This window comes from Dreissena polymorpha, chromosome 2 (genome assembly GCF_020536995.1).
Source record: "Dreissena polymorpha isolate Duluth1 chromosome 2, UMN_Dpol_1.0, whole genome shotgun sequence".
Taxonomy (NCBI): Eukaryota; Metazoa; Mollusca; class Bivalvia; order Myida; family Dreissenidae; genus Dreissena; species Dreissena polymorpha.
This window is the reverse complement of record NC_068356.1, coordinates 32,005,267-32,022,294: the sequence shown is the minus strand read 5'-3', so window position 1 is coordinate 32,022,294 and position 17,028 is coordinate 32,005,267. Positions and strand designations below refer to the sequence as shown.

Below are 17,028 nucleotides of genomic sequence, written 5' to 3'. Positions count from 1 at the left end.
TGACACTTTTGTTGTCGTCCTGTTTTAGTTCAAGTATTATCCTTTCAAAGAACACAGATGCTGATTATTCTCCATCAAAAATCATGCTTTCAATACATATACATGCCAAAAGAGATTACATTAACGGTTTACTGTTGCAGACTGCTAAAAGTTTGTTCAAATGGCCCTTGGTATGGTCTTTAATATTTAATTGCCATACAGATGTATGTTCTTCACGCTATTTTTTTCTTAATGTGGAGTAAATGTGTTTTATATAATCACTTATTTAGCAAAACAACTTATAATCTTTGTATTATATTTTTTCAAATAGCTTTATTGAGTTAACCATATATCAGACGTCTTATTATCATTAAGTTCAACATATAATTAAAATGGAGAGCTGACTTATATTATAAATAGTTTCTATCCATGTACTTTCATGTATTGATTCTATTTAATATAAAAATACAAAATACGATAAAGTAAATACAAATTGTTGTAGTAAGACATCTAGGTTCAGATTAGGTACAATGTTTTGTATTAAGACTTTCATCTCGATTCTGTTAAAAATTCTGTATGTCATTGACATTCTATGAATATACTTCGTGTAATGTGTGTCCTCAAGGGCTTAAAGCTTAATGTATGTAAAAATAAACTGTATATGAAATGTTCTGCTTGATAACACTAAAAGTCATGTATTTTCTTATTCTTTTAGGTAATTTATGGACGTACAAAGGTTCACTAGGTAAGTTCACATTTTTATATTATTGTTAAGCAAATACATTAAACTAACGATAACTTACATTTAAAAACAAATTTTGCTTAATTTCAAATAATCTTCTGACCACAAACGCAGTTTAATGGACGTGTGTTTTGATGTGTATCAAATTTAAGTTCGTTTGCTACTGCGTCCCTATCATTCTTTGTTTAAGATTTATATTTTCAGTCGGTAGTTTCACAACCATTGTGTCACACCGGTGACAATACCGTAGTGACGTCACCATCTATGTATAGAATGGTATCACAACCGTAACACTACATTTTCTCAAAACAAGCGCGATAATCGAACTAGAAATGGCATTACAATTTTTGTTATTTATTAATTCCCCTTATTGTATAACAACAAGTGTGAATAGTCTGTAATACTTATAAATGCAATATGTGTTTAACATAAGTTGATCAGGAAACCATATCTGTTTTACTGAATGTTAAATTGATCACTGTTTCCCTTTTTTGGTTGCTTCGTTTGAGCCATAATAAGAAAATATTGATTCATTTAAATGAAAAGCGAACATTTGTGTTATTACATTATGATTGTGGTTATTATTTTTACACTTATTGTTTCCATTATGTCTTATTTGGAAAATACTGTTTTCCGAAACTCGGTGACCGGGTCTTTCGCTCTCATATACCAACCACTGTTCAAATCCATGCTGCTTGTTCCAATCACCGCAGGCCCGGACCACTGGCACCTGGACTACCCCCACTGTGGCGGTATTAGACAGTCCCCCATCGACCTGCAGACCCGAAATGTGGTCGTGGACCCAACCTACCTCTCTCCAATTGAATTCTCCGGCTATGACCGAGTCTCCAACCTGTACTATACGCTCGAGAACAACGGCCATACCGGTAAGAGTATGGATATATACCGCGTTGTGTCGACGTAGCTCTCGGCAAATTTGTGTAAAGGGTTCGTGTGAAGGGCTGTAATAATGACGCAGAACAATATATCAAAGATATATAAGGTGTTTATGTTCTGGCGGTCAAGTGGCAAATGCCTACATTAATCACCATTATTTTACAACAATAACAGTAATAGCATTTATGACAACATGGCAATATTGTAATACAATGAATACAATAAATACAGTTAATACAATACATACAATACATACAATAAATACAATAAATACAATAAATACAATCAATACCTTACGTTGCATTTAATTAAAACAGAGATTATTAACAATACAAAGTTTAAAGTTTATAAATTGATTTATCACTAACCTGTAATAATGACGCAGAACAATATATCAAAGATATATAAGGTGTTTATGTTCTGGCGGTCAAGTGGCAAATGCGCGGTTACTTGCGCTTTCCACTTGACCAACGCCGCGAACCAATCATGCGTGTAATAGGCTTAGTGATAAAACTGGTTAGGTTGTTAGCTGAACTGTAGTAACTGTTTGAAAAGAATTCAGGTTAATATTAAAATAGATAGATATTGATTTCGTATGATGAGATATTGTAAAGAAATAAGGATTTCGTAAATTTACTCTATGACACGTTGCAGTTTTATGATTCCTTCTTAGAAGTATTGAAAACGATTGAAAACAATCGTCACTCATATCACTGAATGAAAGTTCTGTTGCATCAGTTTTGCCGCAATCTATACGTACCGGAAGGTGTGTTATATTTATTTCTCACCATTCATGCTTCTCATAGCGGTTTCAGCCACTGGCGAGAAATTATTATTTAATTAACTGGAAGGATTTGTATGTATATTGTTTGAGCTTGTAATCGCTTCTGTTAATACAATTCTCTCATTGAGAATATCACGAACATAGCTACCCATTTACAGGGTTAAAATACAACCTAAAGTGATGTACACATAGCAAAGCTTTTCGACGTTGTTCACGTTGTTTTCCTCTGATAGTTCATAAGTTTATACGCAACATTTTAATATGTTTGTAAAGTTTAAACAACATGCACAGTGTCCTTCGGTGCTTAAATTTACTTCCATTTTAATAGCTCAATATCGTATTTCGCACACGTTTTTGTTCCATCACTGTTTCTAGCAAAAAAAAACGGTATTTAGTCGAGCGTCTGTTGAGATAATCGAGTCAGTATCGATACAAATATTTCGGCGATTTTTTGGAGATCACTGGGCTTAATTAGTGAATGTACTACTGATAAAAATCCACCAAGGACAAATCCGAGCCCGAAAAGAAAACAAGGAGGGTTTGGCGTAGGCGTAGGGCTAGCTGCATTTCCCAATGAAATCTGAAAGCTACAGAAATAGCATAACAACAGACATCGAGGACCTCCTGCTGAAGAGTCAACTGGAAGCTATCAGGCCGAAGACTTTCTTCTCTGACAAGGCAATCACTACCATCGGTACTTGTCCAAACCATGTACGAAACCGACAAATGTCGGCAGAGATGAGGGGAAGTTAAACATCAAAATCCTAGGAATCAGCGAATCAATACGGACTGGTTCCGCGGCGAATAACTGCTGTTCTCGGGGTATGAGCAGGAAGATGCAGCACACACCCTGGGGGTAGCTCTGGTGCTTTCCAAGTCGTAACAGAAAGAGTTCATCTAATGGAAGGAATACAAACCACGGATCATGACAGCCTCTTTCCATCCACAGAAGAAGAGGAACAACATAGACATAATCCACTGCTACGATACGAAAAACAACAGTCAAGAGGACGAGAAGAACAACCTTTACAACAGATGGCCAACCATCATACAAAACAGACAATCAGGACTATCATAATTGTAATTGGGTACTTAAACGCCAAGAAAATCAGTGACAACCGTGGCTATGATGAGATCATGGGGAAGCAACAGATTCTCCATTTACAAACTTTTAAAAATGCAATCTTTTTAATATTCCGCATCTATGCTGCAAAAGTAGCATATTTATATTTACTATACCGGTAACTAATGTTTTGGATGCATTCTGGTCCAGTTGTTGTCTCCCAACAACCGTTGAAATAAAACATCCTAATACGATCACTGAATTTAACCGCTCTGTTGGTCATGAAAAGGAAATAAACATAACTTGTGAAAACGTAAGGCTGATGGAAAGTTAAACAAAACTTCGCAGCGTGAATCGATCAATATATTTATGACATTTCATATTTTCAACTGTAATAAATACGATACATTTAATGAAATACTGATTTATACAGTTGATAAAGCTCAATGAATATGGTAAAAAATCAAAGTCTGATCTTCAATATATTAAACGAATGAATAGGTAATTGGCGTAAGTTGTGAAGAGACGAAACAAAAGAACTATACATAATACTTAAGAAGTAAACAAGTACGAATGGATCCACGAGGTAATGAGTGCATACGCGATTAGACTAATGAATGAATTAATAATTTGATTAATGCATAACCGAACCAATTTTGAAGTAAAGAATACCCAATGAAGGATCAAAAAAAAAAAATTAATCATTATGATTCATTCTATGCTCATTGGAATGGCTGGAATCCCTTCAACCGGGTTGAACCTCCCATGCTTTTCATTGAACGTTCCAATGAGGTGGCCCCAGCTTTAAACATTACCTTGTGTTTTGAGTTAAACGTCTTAGTGTACGTATTGGCTTTTATTGTATAGGAATCTCATCATTTGCCCTAAATTCAAGACTAGCGGACAATATTTTTCTACTGATAATTTGTCTAGAGTTTCATTATTTCTATATATATGTTTACTATAAATAGACCGCATAATTTTTGCTTTAAAACACCATCTTTTCCAGGCGCAAATCAATGATTAGATATGTTATTAATTTATCTTCTGTGTTTGACCGAGGATCTTAGTAACATTGATTGCGCAGCCAAGTGATACTATTTTGAACAAAAAGTATATTTCGCTCACATCTTATAATCCTAGAACTGCTTAATCATGATGTCATTGTTCCCATTCCAGTGCAGGTTAGTCTGAACGACAAGACGATGGAGATTTCCGGTGGCGGTCTAGGGGCCACGTACATCGCCGAGCAGTTTCACTTCCACTGGGGGGCCACTGACGAGCGGGGATCCGAACACTCACTAAACGGCAAAAACTTCCCCATGGAGGTTAGTTAATATGTCATCAGACAAAGCTCACAAAACTGTGCAAGTGTATTGGTAACCTTTGTGATATAATTTGAAATGTTTCATGGATACGTACTCCGATTCCTATGCAGAGATTCATAATGTAACAAGTATGAAATGATCATAGTTTACAATGGAAAATTAAAGAGATCAGTCGTAGAATAAAACTGCAATTTAAACCAATTAATTTGATCTTCGTGAAGATATACCGTCATTCGTATTGTGCTATAGATATGAAGACATACAGACTTGCTCCAATTCTTTGTATTGGTATGCCATCAGCTTCGCCGTTCTACATTATTAAGATAATAAATATGTTCGAGCACCGATTTAATTATGAACTCGTTTCAATCCAGTAGTTATTCAGTGTCTACATGTTCCAGATGCACATTGTTCACTACAACAAGAAGTACGCTAATTTCTCCTCCTCTATTGACAAAACGGATGGTCTCGCAGTGCTTGGATTCTTCTTTGAGGTAATTAATAATTTCCTCAACCAGCTGATGAATCGAACCATGAATATTAAGGTTTTTAGAGGAGACTAAAGAATATTTTTTAACACCTTTTAATCGTTGCGTGTAGATTTGGCAATACTTAGTGAACATATCATAAAGTATTATCAAGACGTTTTTAAATGAGAAATGTGTTCTTTTAAACGACGTTGAAAGTAATATTGAGATGTAAGTTTTCCCTAAAATTATGCATGGCGGCAAAATGAACAGTTATCTTACTATCGGAACTAATATTGTTCGGTGCCTGTCAGAAATTATATCGGGCCCTAGATTCCTCTAACACCCTTAGAAAATATATTCGTTCGAAATAAACAATGATATAAGCTCAGACATAAATATGTCAACCCGGAATAAACGACGATATACTGCCACATGTTTTCACCATCAGAAACATACATATTTGCGGCAACACGGAAACAAACAAATGTAAATGAAATTTCGGGAAATTTAAATGAAAACCCTGTCAATATTTGTTTAAAATCATAAACTACACTTTTAAGAAGTACTTTTAAGTATTAATGCAAATAGTGTATTTTCGTCACGCAGATAAAGCTTAAAAAATATGGATACAAGTTTGTCCTATTACTAGTATCGCAACTTCTTTTAAAAAGCTTATGTTATTTTATGAAATGATAATAAATAGCATAGACTGTAAATCATCTACTGAAGAAGTTGGCATAAGACAATTGTTAATAGTATTAAGCAGGATTAATGGAAAGCTTTTTTCGTTATGTTAACTTATGCATCATTCCGTGTCTGCAGCGCAATTCCTAATAACGCTTTATTATATTGAGTAGAAGTGTGTTTGTTTTTTCATAAATGCATGCTTTGTTTTATTTACTCGTGCAAATAATTATGTGAGTTTTAATCCGCAAGTATTTGTAAAGGGAAATGGTGGACATTACATCATTGTCGTAATTTTGCATTAAAACAAAATAATAAAATATGCGCATGAATACGAGGAAATTATCCCGCTGCATAATTATCTCGCTTAAATCATGGTTAAACCCCATCTTAAACAGCAACGCCAAAAAATAAAAATGTGAAAACATGTATTGTTATGTTTCAAGTATTTTTAAAGTGATATTATTTACTTTATTTGATAGTAAAATAAGAAAGCTTATGTATTTTTTTAATGTAACGATTATTACTAATTTGAGATATTATAGTAAACGAGAACGCACATGCAATGAACACACGTATAATCATGGTATTCTTAGGTTGGCCGATTCAACGTACATTTCCAAGAAATCATCAATCATTTTGGTGACATTCAGTACAAAAGTAAGTACAGTCAATTTCTTAACACTAGCATACTCTTAAAATAACACATTGCATTTATTCAAGAGCCTTGCCATAATTACCTTACCTTTTGTTTCTACACACGCGAACCAACTCTGTATGTATTAACTATTGTGCATTTTTATTTGCACTTTAATTTATTGATAACATATAATTCCTCTCCTTATTCATAGGTTATACTATTGCCTTAACATTATGATATGCATATGTTAACATCACATGATATTCTAGCACACATTTTGCGTATTGTTTCTAAATCTTCACTCTTTGTGCCTTGCCTCACAAGTCTGATATTCGTTCCTTAAATCACCTGATAGTTAAATAAGTTGTTTATCACTTTTGTAATTTTGTTTATTACTTTTGTGATTTTGTATGTATATTTTTAGCACAACGAGGTACGAATTGTAAAACAATACTTGAATTTCGTTAATAAGCTTAGAGCTAATTCTATATAATGAGCCGCGTTCTGAGAAAACTGGGCATAATGCATGTGCGTAAAGTGTCATCCCAGATTAGCCTGTACAGTCCGCACAGGCTAATCAGGGACGACACTTTCCGCCTAAACTTGATTTTCGGCAAGGAGGGACTTCATTGAAACTAAAAATACCATAAAAGCGGAAAGTGTCGTCCCTGATTAGCCTGTGCGGACTGCACAGGCTAATCTGGGACGACACTTTACGCACATGCATTAAGCCCAATTTTCTCAGAACAAGCCACTAATATTTATGGTGTTTTGAAGTATTTCATCTGCAATTATTTTCCCTAATTCAAGCTTTGTTTCAAATATGGGTTTATTGTTCAGAGTAGTGCAAGTCGCATGACCTTTCAAAAATTATCGCCGCTATCTTTGAATTTTAAAATGTGTTTGCTAGTGCTGATGTAGAGGGACTATGGCATTAGTTCTATATATAGTAATGAAGTTTTTAACCCTCATGATATGCGAATATGTACAGTATAATTTATGGGTGATTCTTGTCGTAATGCTTGCAAATGTCAAAACTATTGGAATAGCGATAAATATTACAAAAGCGATCCTGATTTAAACTGTAGCGATAATATTTCACGCACTAGTGAAATTGCGTATAATATTTGTTTTCGTATACATCTTCTACGCATTCCTGTGTGAGAGTTAAAAAAAATATAGCTTTTTTTATTGTATTATAACAGCTTTTGATTTATAGCTGATTTGTGCTTATACTAAAAGCTCACAACGTTACAACATTATCTTTCTCAAATTGATTTCATTATTGTATCCTTTATTTTCCTATATATGTTTTCCATTTCTTTTTTACTTATATAGCTTCAATTTTAACGTTGCTATTTTCAATAATTATCTCGTTTTATGTTTATTATTTATATCATTTCTTTGTTTTAATAGGTTTACAGTAATTGTGATGTTTTTTTTTTCATAGTCTCATAATTCTTTCCATATTGAACTTAGGATACAGACGTTTTCATATAAACATAATTCTATAATTCTAAAACAAATGTTATACAATACTTATGATTGGTCTTATACAGGCAACAGGCGCACAGCAAAAACGAAAATCATAATTCAAATATCCGTGTTACGTACATTGTAGTACATGTATTTACAAATCACGACCAAAAAAGCAATGCGAATGAAGTCGGACTTAAGACATTTATGATACAATTTCCAGAAGTCCTGTATAAATTCCAAAACTGGCGGTCCTCTTGTTCGACAAAAAAATACATAGAGGATATTTGTTCATGTCAGTGTAAGATCGTTTGTTATTTCACTCGTGATCATAGAAAATATTATTTTTCTATGATCACGAGTGAAATAACAAACGATCTTACACTTACATGAACAAGTTTTCTGTTTCTTTTATGCCCCTTTTTCAAGAAAATAATTAACAGCTGTTTCCCTTTTGCTGAAAAGTTACCCTTTCTCGGAGTTTTTCCCGTGGCGTGCCTCCAAAACATTGATATGACGTCATTTTGTTGACGAAATGACGTCATTTTGTTGACAAAATTACGTCATTTTTCCAGGGAAATTCTTCAATTAAACTCTTTTACAATGTAAATAAACGGTACAAAAAAGCATAAAACTAAAAGAAAACGTGTTCGATTCGGTGGAATATCGATTTTATTTCACTCATGATTATAGAAAAATATAAACAAGGATATAAACAAGGGAAGTACATCTTGATATGATAATATTAAAATAGAAAAAGGAATTCCGAAAATGTGTTATTTTCATCGGTGAAAATAACAATCTGTTTATTTTCACTGCTGTTATTTCACTGCAGAAATGTCATATTTTATCATTAGGTATAAAAGAAATAACTTTGTTTGGGTTAAAAATGAAAATGAAACTTCTTATCTGTTAAAACATATTGACTTGTATACGTAAATTTTACTTCGATATATTGTTTTACGATAAAGTAGAACGGTTTACTACCAACCAGTCGAGTCAAATTGCTATTTGCATTGGTGACGTAACTAACTCTAAGTGTTATTCTCAGAACCAGTCGAATTCTGCACGGAGCTTCGCCAATCTCTTGCACGACGGTTACATTCCATTCACCTCTGTGATGGGATCAGAACGGACTATTTTTATAAGAGTGTCTCATTCATGTCATGTAATGATCATTCCAAGCGTTCATCATTGACTATTATTGTGTATTGGGAACAACACATGATGTCCACACCAATCGCTAAACTGAACTGCGAAGAAAAAAATGCAAATGAAAGTATGATGAATAGGTTTTACAAAAATATGAGTAATGTTTATGTTTGAAATACAGTAAGCTTACTTTCTACTTTCAAAGTCATAGATTTATTGTTTAGGAATCAACAGCGATTCAAATTGCAATAATAAGCATATGAAACAACACTTTCTAAAAAAGGTAAATATTTATTTGAGCAAACGTTATTGTCTTTACAATAACACACCAATATACCGCTTTTTAATGCAGATTCGGAGAAAAATGCGAGCAACTTTATGAAAATTAAAGTGTTCCGAACAGGTGAATGTTGACGCTTATGCGCTTCCGTAGGAAAACAAATGTACAAAAAAAAACGGTTTTGAAAATACACATATTTTCCGAAAAAAACGCATTAAGTACATGCTTTATAACTATTTCAGAACTTGTTGACATATTCAAATCATATGCATATAAGTTTTGACAGATCTATTACGACAGAGAATACGATCGATGCATGCCGTATCGCCATCGGTTGGCAAGGTCGCACACAAAACTCGATGACATAATCTATGATAAACGGCAAATATGAACAAATTCAGTATTTACTTACATAGTAATCATCACGCAGACAAGTTTTGACCACATTGGTTATGTAATCGGCTGCAAACCATCGCCAATCACATCAAAACCGTCGATTTCTTCTTTGTTTTACAATGTCAGTCTTTAAATAAAACGCGCGTGAGAACTTTTCACAGTACCTCCAATCTGAAGAGTACTCGGTATGGTGTGCTTGAAGGCCATCACAAAAATATGTCATTTTGTTTTTTTTTAATTGTCAATTTCTTCATGCGCCCAAAGAGTTGAAAGCTCAATTTTTTATTATTTGTTAGTTGGGGAGTATGGTTTCGTACAGTGTTAAAATAATTTCTGTTCCTCATAGTTGAGTAGGCTATATGGCGCATGTGAAACTGCGCGGGAAAATCCATCTCCGTAAATGGGCAATACAAAAGATCCTAAAAGATGCATAAAATATACAAGGTTTTTGTCGGATATTGCTTATACTAAAAATTTATTTTTCATTGGTTAATGTCTCTTATCCTAAATTTCTAAATAAATATACTCTGATAGTCCAGGCCACTTACAAGAAAAAAATCCAAAACCTAAAACAAATTACAAAAGAGATGCCGTATCTATATTCGAACGGTTTATGATAAGTTCTACCGCGTATTAAAATTCGCCATCCGTAGGTCGAGCGCAAATTTGATTTTTTGCACTTGCAAAATGTTACATGCGAAATTAATTAATTTATCAATTATTTCAGCGAGAAGTAACACTCTGTTGCATTAAACACTTTTTAAACCAAAACAAACCTCAACAAGCGTAATTAATCACACAATGTTACCTTAAGATAGAGTAAATACATGTAAAATGCTAAAATTTGCTTTTAACTTTACTATTAACGTTGTACCGAAAACAACAACAACAACAACTTTTATTAGCATATAAGCATAATACACTGCTTTTTTGCCACAAAACAGAAAGTTACGCAGTGTGTTTAATAATATCAATTGATTGATTAAATTAGAGAAGTTTACAAAAAGACAGTAATACATCAATAATCAATATAATATATCTTCAACTGTAATACGAGGAAATCGTAGAATTATTAAATTATACAAACATGAAAAATCAAATAACATGGCTATAGTCTTGTAAAAGTTAACAATTATAACTGATTGTCTATATTATTACGAATTTCATTAGCATTCAACAAAGCAACGTTGTGTGTGTATTACAAATTCTATGGAGTAAAGCGGCGACGCGCTTTAGAGCAAGTTTAAACATGAATGGTATACAGTTGAATCTCAAAAGCTTGAACTAATTGATCTCAAACAGTTTTTAATAAAACGGGGGTCATACTAAGAACCGCTCAATATGTTTATTATCGAGTTCGAGCTATTGAAATGCGACTGCGCATTCGCTATATGATAAATATAAACATCTGTAAACCGGACAATTGGAGCCTGCGCATAATAATATGGGTATCTAAATGAGCCTGGATCCCAACCGGATTGTTCATACATAATCATCTGAAGTGATGTCACTTGGGGGGGCAGTTTGAACAACTTGATCCTTTGCATTCCTTGCATGCAACGGAACACTCACGCCCATGCTTTCTGCATGAGCATCGCCGGGTGTCACAGTTTAATTTGCATTTACACCTCACTATCGCGAGTAGATTGGCTGGAGCGGGTGGCATATCTGTTTTAACTGGAACGTATAGTCCGTTGTCCAACCTCCAGCCCCACATAGTTGGCTCCAAATCGGAAGTCTGAGTCCATTCTCGAGCCTGAAGATGAGCGCGAAGAGAGTGGAATTTTGCTGCAGCGGATGTTGGTGGAAGGGTATGTATCTGTACACTGTTAATGCCATTGATGGTTTTCTCAGTGAAGAAATGTAAACGCAGGCTATTTAAATCAGAGAAGCTCGATCCGCCGTAGAGGGCCACAATGATTCTCTCACCTGCTTCTGTCACTTGCTCCTGTGTCGTCCCTTCTTGAAATTCTGCGAAATCAGCCTGCAGAACTTGACTCGACTTGGCTTTTTTGAATGCGATACCCTTTCCAATTCCAAAAATACGCGAATTGGTATCGCACCCTGTTAGCGCATGCAAGGCAGGAAGTATATGACACAACTGCGTACCGAGAACTGTTTTCGTTTTATGTACACTCCAAATTTTCGGCTTTCGATTAGTTCCTGAGTTCTTGTCTGACATAAAGACGATGTCATGCGTTTGCATGTTGGCATGGTGGCAAAGAAGTACCAATAGGTCTGTGTCTTCGCCAATAAGTGTCGTAGGATGTGTAGAGGCAGATTCGATGGCTGTTTTTACAATAGTAACATCTGCATCTGCACTAGCTTGTACCATTGTGCATCCAATATTTTGAAGCATTTCAGTCAGAAGATTGATGAAGGCCTGTTTGTTTGCATTGTTTGCCATGAAATGGTCCTTCCTTGAGCGAAATGGTGTTTCTTTTGTGAACACAACATGTGTACCCATTACGCCCTTGCTCCTACGTTGATGTGTAGCGTCTTTGGTTGAGTGCTCGTCTGAATATCCATCAAAGACTACTGTTGGCGTACCATACCTGTTGGATACAAAATCAGCATATATCTGACAAATTCCCTGGAATGTGTATCCTTTTGGCCATGGGATTCTATGAAGCAGTGAGCCGCCATCCAACACGTATGCCCTTTGTCCGTCCACCTCAGCACTTGCAGCACAATCACCCTGTGCCCATATTGTGTCTGCAAGTGTTGCTTTTTGTGCTTCTCTCATGCAGCCTGTGTCATCAAATAAAGAAGCTGGAACCGGACAAAGTTCGTGTGTAAACACGGTACTCATATCTTCAGTTTTCCCACTGGCGGCTACTAGTAAACGCTGACAGAGAAGCTGTGGGCTAACCTTCAATACCTCACTGCCAATTTGCAGTGTGGACTGCGAATTCATTGTAACTACATGGTTCCCTTTTTTGAATGACACTTCCATCACATCTTGGCCCTTCATATTGTCTACAATTTTGCTACCGATCTCCTTGGCTTGGTGTGCATTTACGGTGCCAGTAGATGTAACTCCAGTCTCAATGTTTCTCAAGGAGATTGTCGGTGCAAAAGGCTTTCTTTCTTTTAAGAAAGCCATGACTGTGTGCAAATCTTTGCAATCTCGCTCTTGCCTTGAGGAATAACATTCTTTGTGTTGCTCGCTTGTCTGGTAACCTGTTTGTGTTAAATCTTGGATGGCTGAGTTAACAGCAGCACACATTGGCATTGAAAGAAGCCACTGGGCCCTTTGTACTTCCGTCATGCCCTTTCCTCTTGTCATTCCCCCTGTTGACTTAAGAGTACGCATAAGTGTTGATTCTATAGTCAAATCAGTTGAGAGTCCAGCCCAGTACCGGGCACTTCGGCGTACAACATGGTGGCCGTGTACAAACTTATCATGCACGTCGGGGTGAGTACCTTGTAGATCATCCATCTCTTGAAGATACAGATAGGCTGACTTTAGATACAAGTTGTGACCCGTCGCTGCCAGATAGGGAAGCATTTCCGTCACTGTTTGTAGATGCAATTCCCAATTTCCCGTTCTCTCTGCTTTGATGAATCTTCGGAGTATGTCGATCATTTCCATATATTGTACCCACAAACATGATGTGGGGTACTGCTTTAGCTCTTGCAGTTTTCTGTCGTATATGCTTTTGACCTTTTCTATAACTGGGTGTGTCAGCACACTTTCAGGTGATATCTGCTTTCTAAGTAGCTGATCGTATATGGCAGAAGTCGTATCCAGATCAATTGCATCATCATTACGTATCCCTACGTCAAGCTCGTTCTCTTGAACACGATGCTCGTCTGTTTCAAACGGAACGTCTTGCGTCGGTTCGTTTTGTGGATGAGCAGTTTGTATCGAATCAGCCTGGTCAGTGTAAGTGCGTTCACATGTAGCCGTTTGTTGCGGTGTAGTTCCGTAAATTTCAGCGGTTACAATCGCACACAGTGCTGCATCGACAAGGAGATGCCCACGTACTGCTCTTGACACTGCTTTCCCACTCATCATGTTGTCTACCGCATTCGGTGCGTAGATGGTTTCTAAGACGTCCTGAAGCCCAGTCGCATGCATGAGACTTCCTATGGTTCCAAGAAAGCTCATTTGCATATGAAATCCACCTAATCTGAGAACGATCCTCCTCAGTGGGCTGTCAGCGTTCTCGTTTTGTACTATTGTTGCAGCTTTCCAGTACAGTGGCTGGTCAAATGTCACGATCGGTGTGCTATTACAAATTACCGCTTGTTCACACACAAATTTCAGTGTAGAGTAAACACATGACATGTCACTTGGATTAAGGTCAATCATTGGAAGAAATGTCACAGCTGACTTTCCTGGAAACTGTCCAATGTCAACAGATTGCATAAATCCCGACCAACCAGGGTTTGACAACTTCAGTGGCCTGGCGACTGTTACTAAGACATCTAGATACGCTGTTGGGTCTTGAACATTCCTGGATTTCAAATCTTTGAGTATAACACTTGAGCGCTCTTGTTTAGGCCGGTAGAAGTGTACATTGATCCGTCCTGCTGAGACTATATCGGCATTGGAAACCTTTATTCGAGGTATGCTGACGTCTTCTGTGACACCTGGGGTAACGGCTGCAATAATACCCATGCCATGGAAAGTGCCATACCCGTCCAAAGTACATATATTGTGGTCTACATTATCGGCCACGAACTGCAAGGAAGATGACGACGTCACTCCTGGAATGTGCACTCCATTTGTAGCAGAAGCGCTGGTTTCAAATCTCATCATTCTTTGTAACTTGAACAAAATCCCATTTTATTTAGTACATCAATCAGAAATCGTGAAGAAAATTGATTGTGGAGTTGCACAGCAAGTCCTAGTTGCAGAGGCGAAAGCAACATACGCGGCCTGGCAGTTTGTATTATAGCTTGTCCTATTGACGCCTTCTTGACACTATTAGTGTTTTTCGGAAAAAGTGTGGACAGTAATGCGCTTAACGAGCCAGGTAAGAAATCTGTCTGTTCTTCTAGGGAAGAAAGTGCAACTGGGGACGGGTATGTGTCCTTATTAACAGGCATTTCTTTAATCTCACTTTGTATGAGCTTTGCTGCTGCTTTGATGATTGACGCCTTCTGTTCTGCTGTGTCCATATTCTTCGGATGGTTGTAAAAGTCATTCAATATTGACGAGGCGGTTTCTTTGAATGTTACAATATTGGAAACACCATTTAGTTCAGTAATTACCACTCGATCTTTATAATGTTCCTTCAACCTTTTCTTCATGTAAACGGCACTGTACGCACATCCTGGAATCAATTCTTCCATTTTTAAAACTAAGTCATGTACACTGGTCTGTTCATTGTCATTTTCTTCGAAGAACTGCATAACAGATAAAAATGCAGCATTTTGCTCTAGATTTTCTGGTCTGCCTCTTGGAAATTTTACTGTAGCTTCCGGGACAGTCTGTTTACTAGAAGGTAATTGTCGTGCAGTTCTAAAATTGACATTGCATGTCTGATGATAAATTGCATCTGCTGCATGCAAATCTTGTGCAAATTCCAGTCTTGCCAACACCTGATAACCCCACTCATCCTTTCTACCTTCACACACTTCCCTGATTGTTGCTTGAAAATCAAACGTTCGCACAGGATACACATCATGTCCTCTTTTGCAGCCCTTAAGTTTGGCAGCTTTGCCACAAAATAAGCAATGCTGACCAAAGTCGAAACCGCCATTTGACCGAAGACGTCTGTATTCTTCTGAAAAGCCTGCACCACGGTTTCCTAATTGCCTTGCTTCCCTCGGTCGACAGAAATCACGACGGCAGTCTTTGTGAACACGTTGTCCTGTTGTTACAATGACGCTCAAACCCAGGGAACTGGCGAGTGTGTTAATCGTTACGCACCCCTTTTCTCCGAGCTGTGTCGTGGGTTGGCCATCGCCCAGCTCCTTTGTGCAGAATATACAGCAGCTCATGGTATGACCCTGGAAATTAAATAAAAGTAATAAAAACACTGATACGAAGTTCCTGTTTTCATAGATTAATAAGGATAAATTACTCTGTAAGATAAACTATTTGGGATATTACACAATTTTAACATGACATCTTTTTTTTACTAACTAGACATATAGTAAACTAATAGATACAATTACTAGCTGTGTTTTTTTTAATAAGCACTTGGTGCGTGCTGCTTTCAAAACATCTGTTAATATAGCACATGTAGAACTAGATCAATGTTATGACTATTCATGATTTGCATCAGATTCATTATATAGATTATAGATCTATCTGAATAATTTATGAAAAACCAAACAAAAGTGCACACCAATACATTAAACATTGGCTAAAACGAACTTTAAAATGAAAAATTTGTAAGTTGAATTTTGACCAGAATGGTCTTCCGTAGTTTTTTTTGTCGAGCGTAAGTCTCCCTTAGAAAATGAGTTATTTTTTGTTATTTTTTATCAAACGTGATTCTTAATATTTGTTATACATGATTTTAAATATCTTTTATACATGATTATCACTATAAAGAGCACATAAATAACAAAAATTGGTAAACAAATTGTACAAAGACTATGACGTCATGACATGTTTTCCAGCGGTCAATTTCAATCTATTTAGAGCACAGACACAGATAAATCGGGTTTTTATATAGAGGAATGCATTTGTCCTGTATTAATAAATATGCCATTGTATCATTTTAGGTTTTAATATAATATAACTCACCTTTTAAGACCAAACAGCGTCGAAAGTTACGAGTCTCTGCATTTTGTTCTAGAATAGTTGCAACTTCCGGTATAAACATTGTCAAGAAATAATAGGCTATGGAAGCCAAAACAAGCCAAACAAAATTATAGTTAAAACCGAACGGTGTATCGCGGATATCTGAAAAACCGCACGGAGGCATGATGGCGAATTTTAATACAAGATACATATTGCATATATCTATGCGATGAACGTTGTTTCATTTCTTTTGCAATTTGTTTTAGGTAATTTCTTTAAGTGGCCTGGACTATGACTGAGTTTGTTCGGTTTGAACAAGATTCTTGGTCATACATGGCTGCCGAGCTCTCTGCAGAGGTGTATGTGAGAGCAAAAAAACGACAACTCTGCGTGGAGATTGGGAGCTTCGCGTCTATAGCGAAACACAATAG

General features: G+C 36.3%; 1 protein-coding gene and 1 long non-coding RNA gene across 3 annotated transcripts in view; one reads left to right on the top strand and one right to left on the bottom strand.

Annotated features, from left to right (window-relative positions):
- LOC127866499 (carbonic anhydrase 2-like) overlaps positions 1–17,028 on the top strand; it is an 82,804-nt gene that overhangs the window by 4,294 nt on the left and 61,482 nt on the right. For both annotated transcript variants that reach the window (XM_052407053.1, XM_052407054.1), the window contains exons 2-6: positions 695–724; positions 1,435–1,608; positions 4,645–4,793; positions 5,195–5,287; positions 6,544–6,607. In XM_052407053.1, the coding sequence (XP_052263013.1) occupies positions 695–724; positions 1,435–1,608; positions 4,645–4,793; positions 5,195–5,287; positions 6,544–6,607 (510 nt within the window). The remainder of the gene's footprint in view (positions 1–694; positions 725–1,434; positions 1,609–4,644; positions 4,794–5,194; positions 5,288–6,543; positions 6,608–17,028) is intronic.
- Positions 1–17,028, bottom strand: part of LOC127866508 (uncharacterized) — a 60,313-nt gene that overhangs the window by 18,742 nt on the left and 24,543 nt on the right. The window lies entirely within an intron of this gene.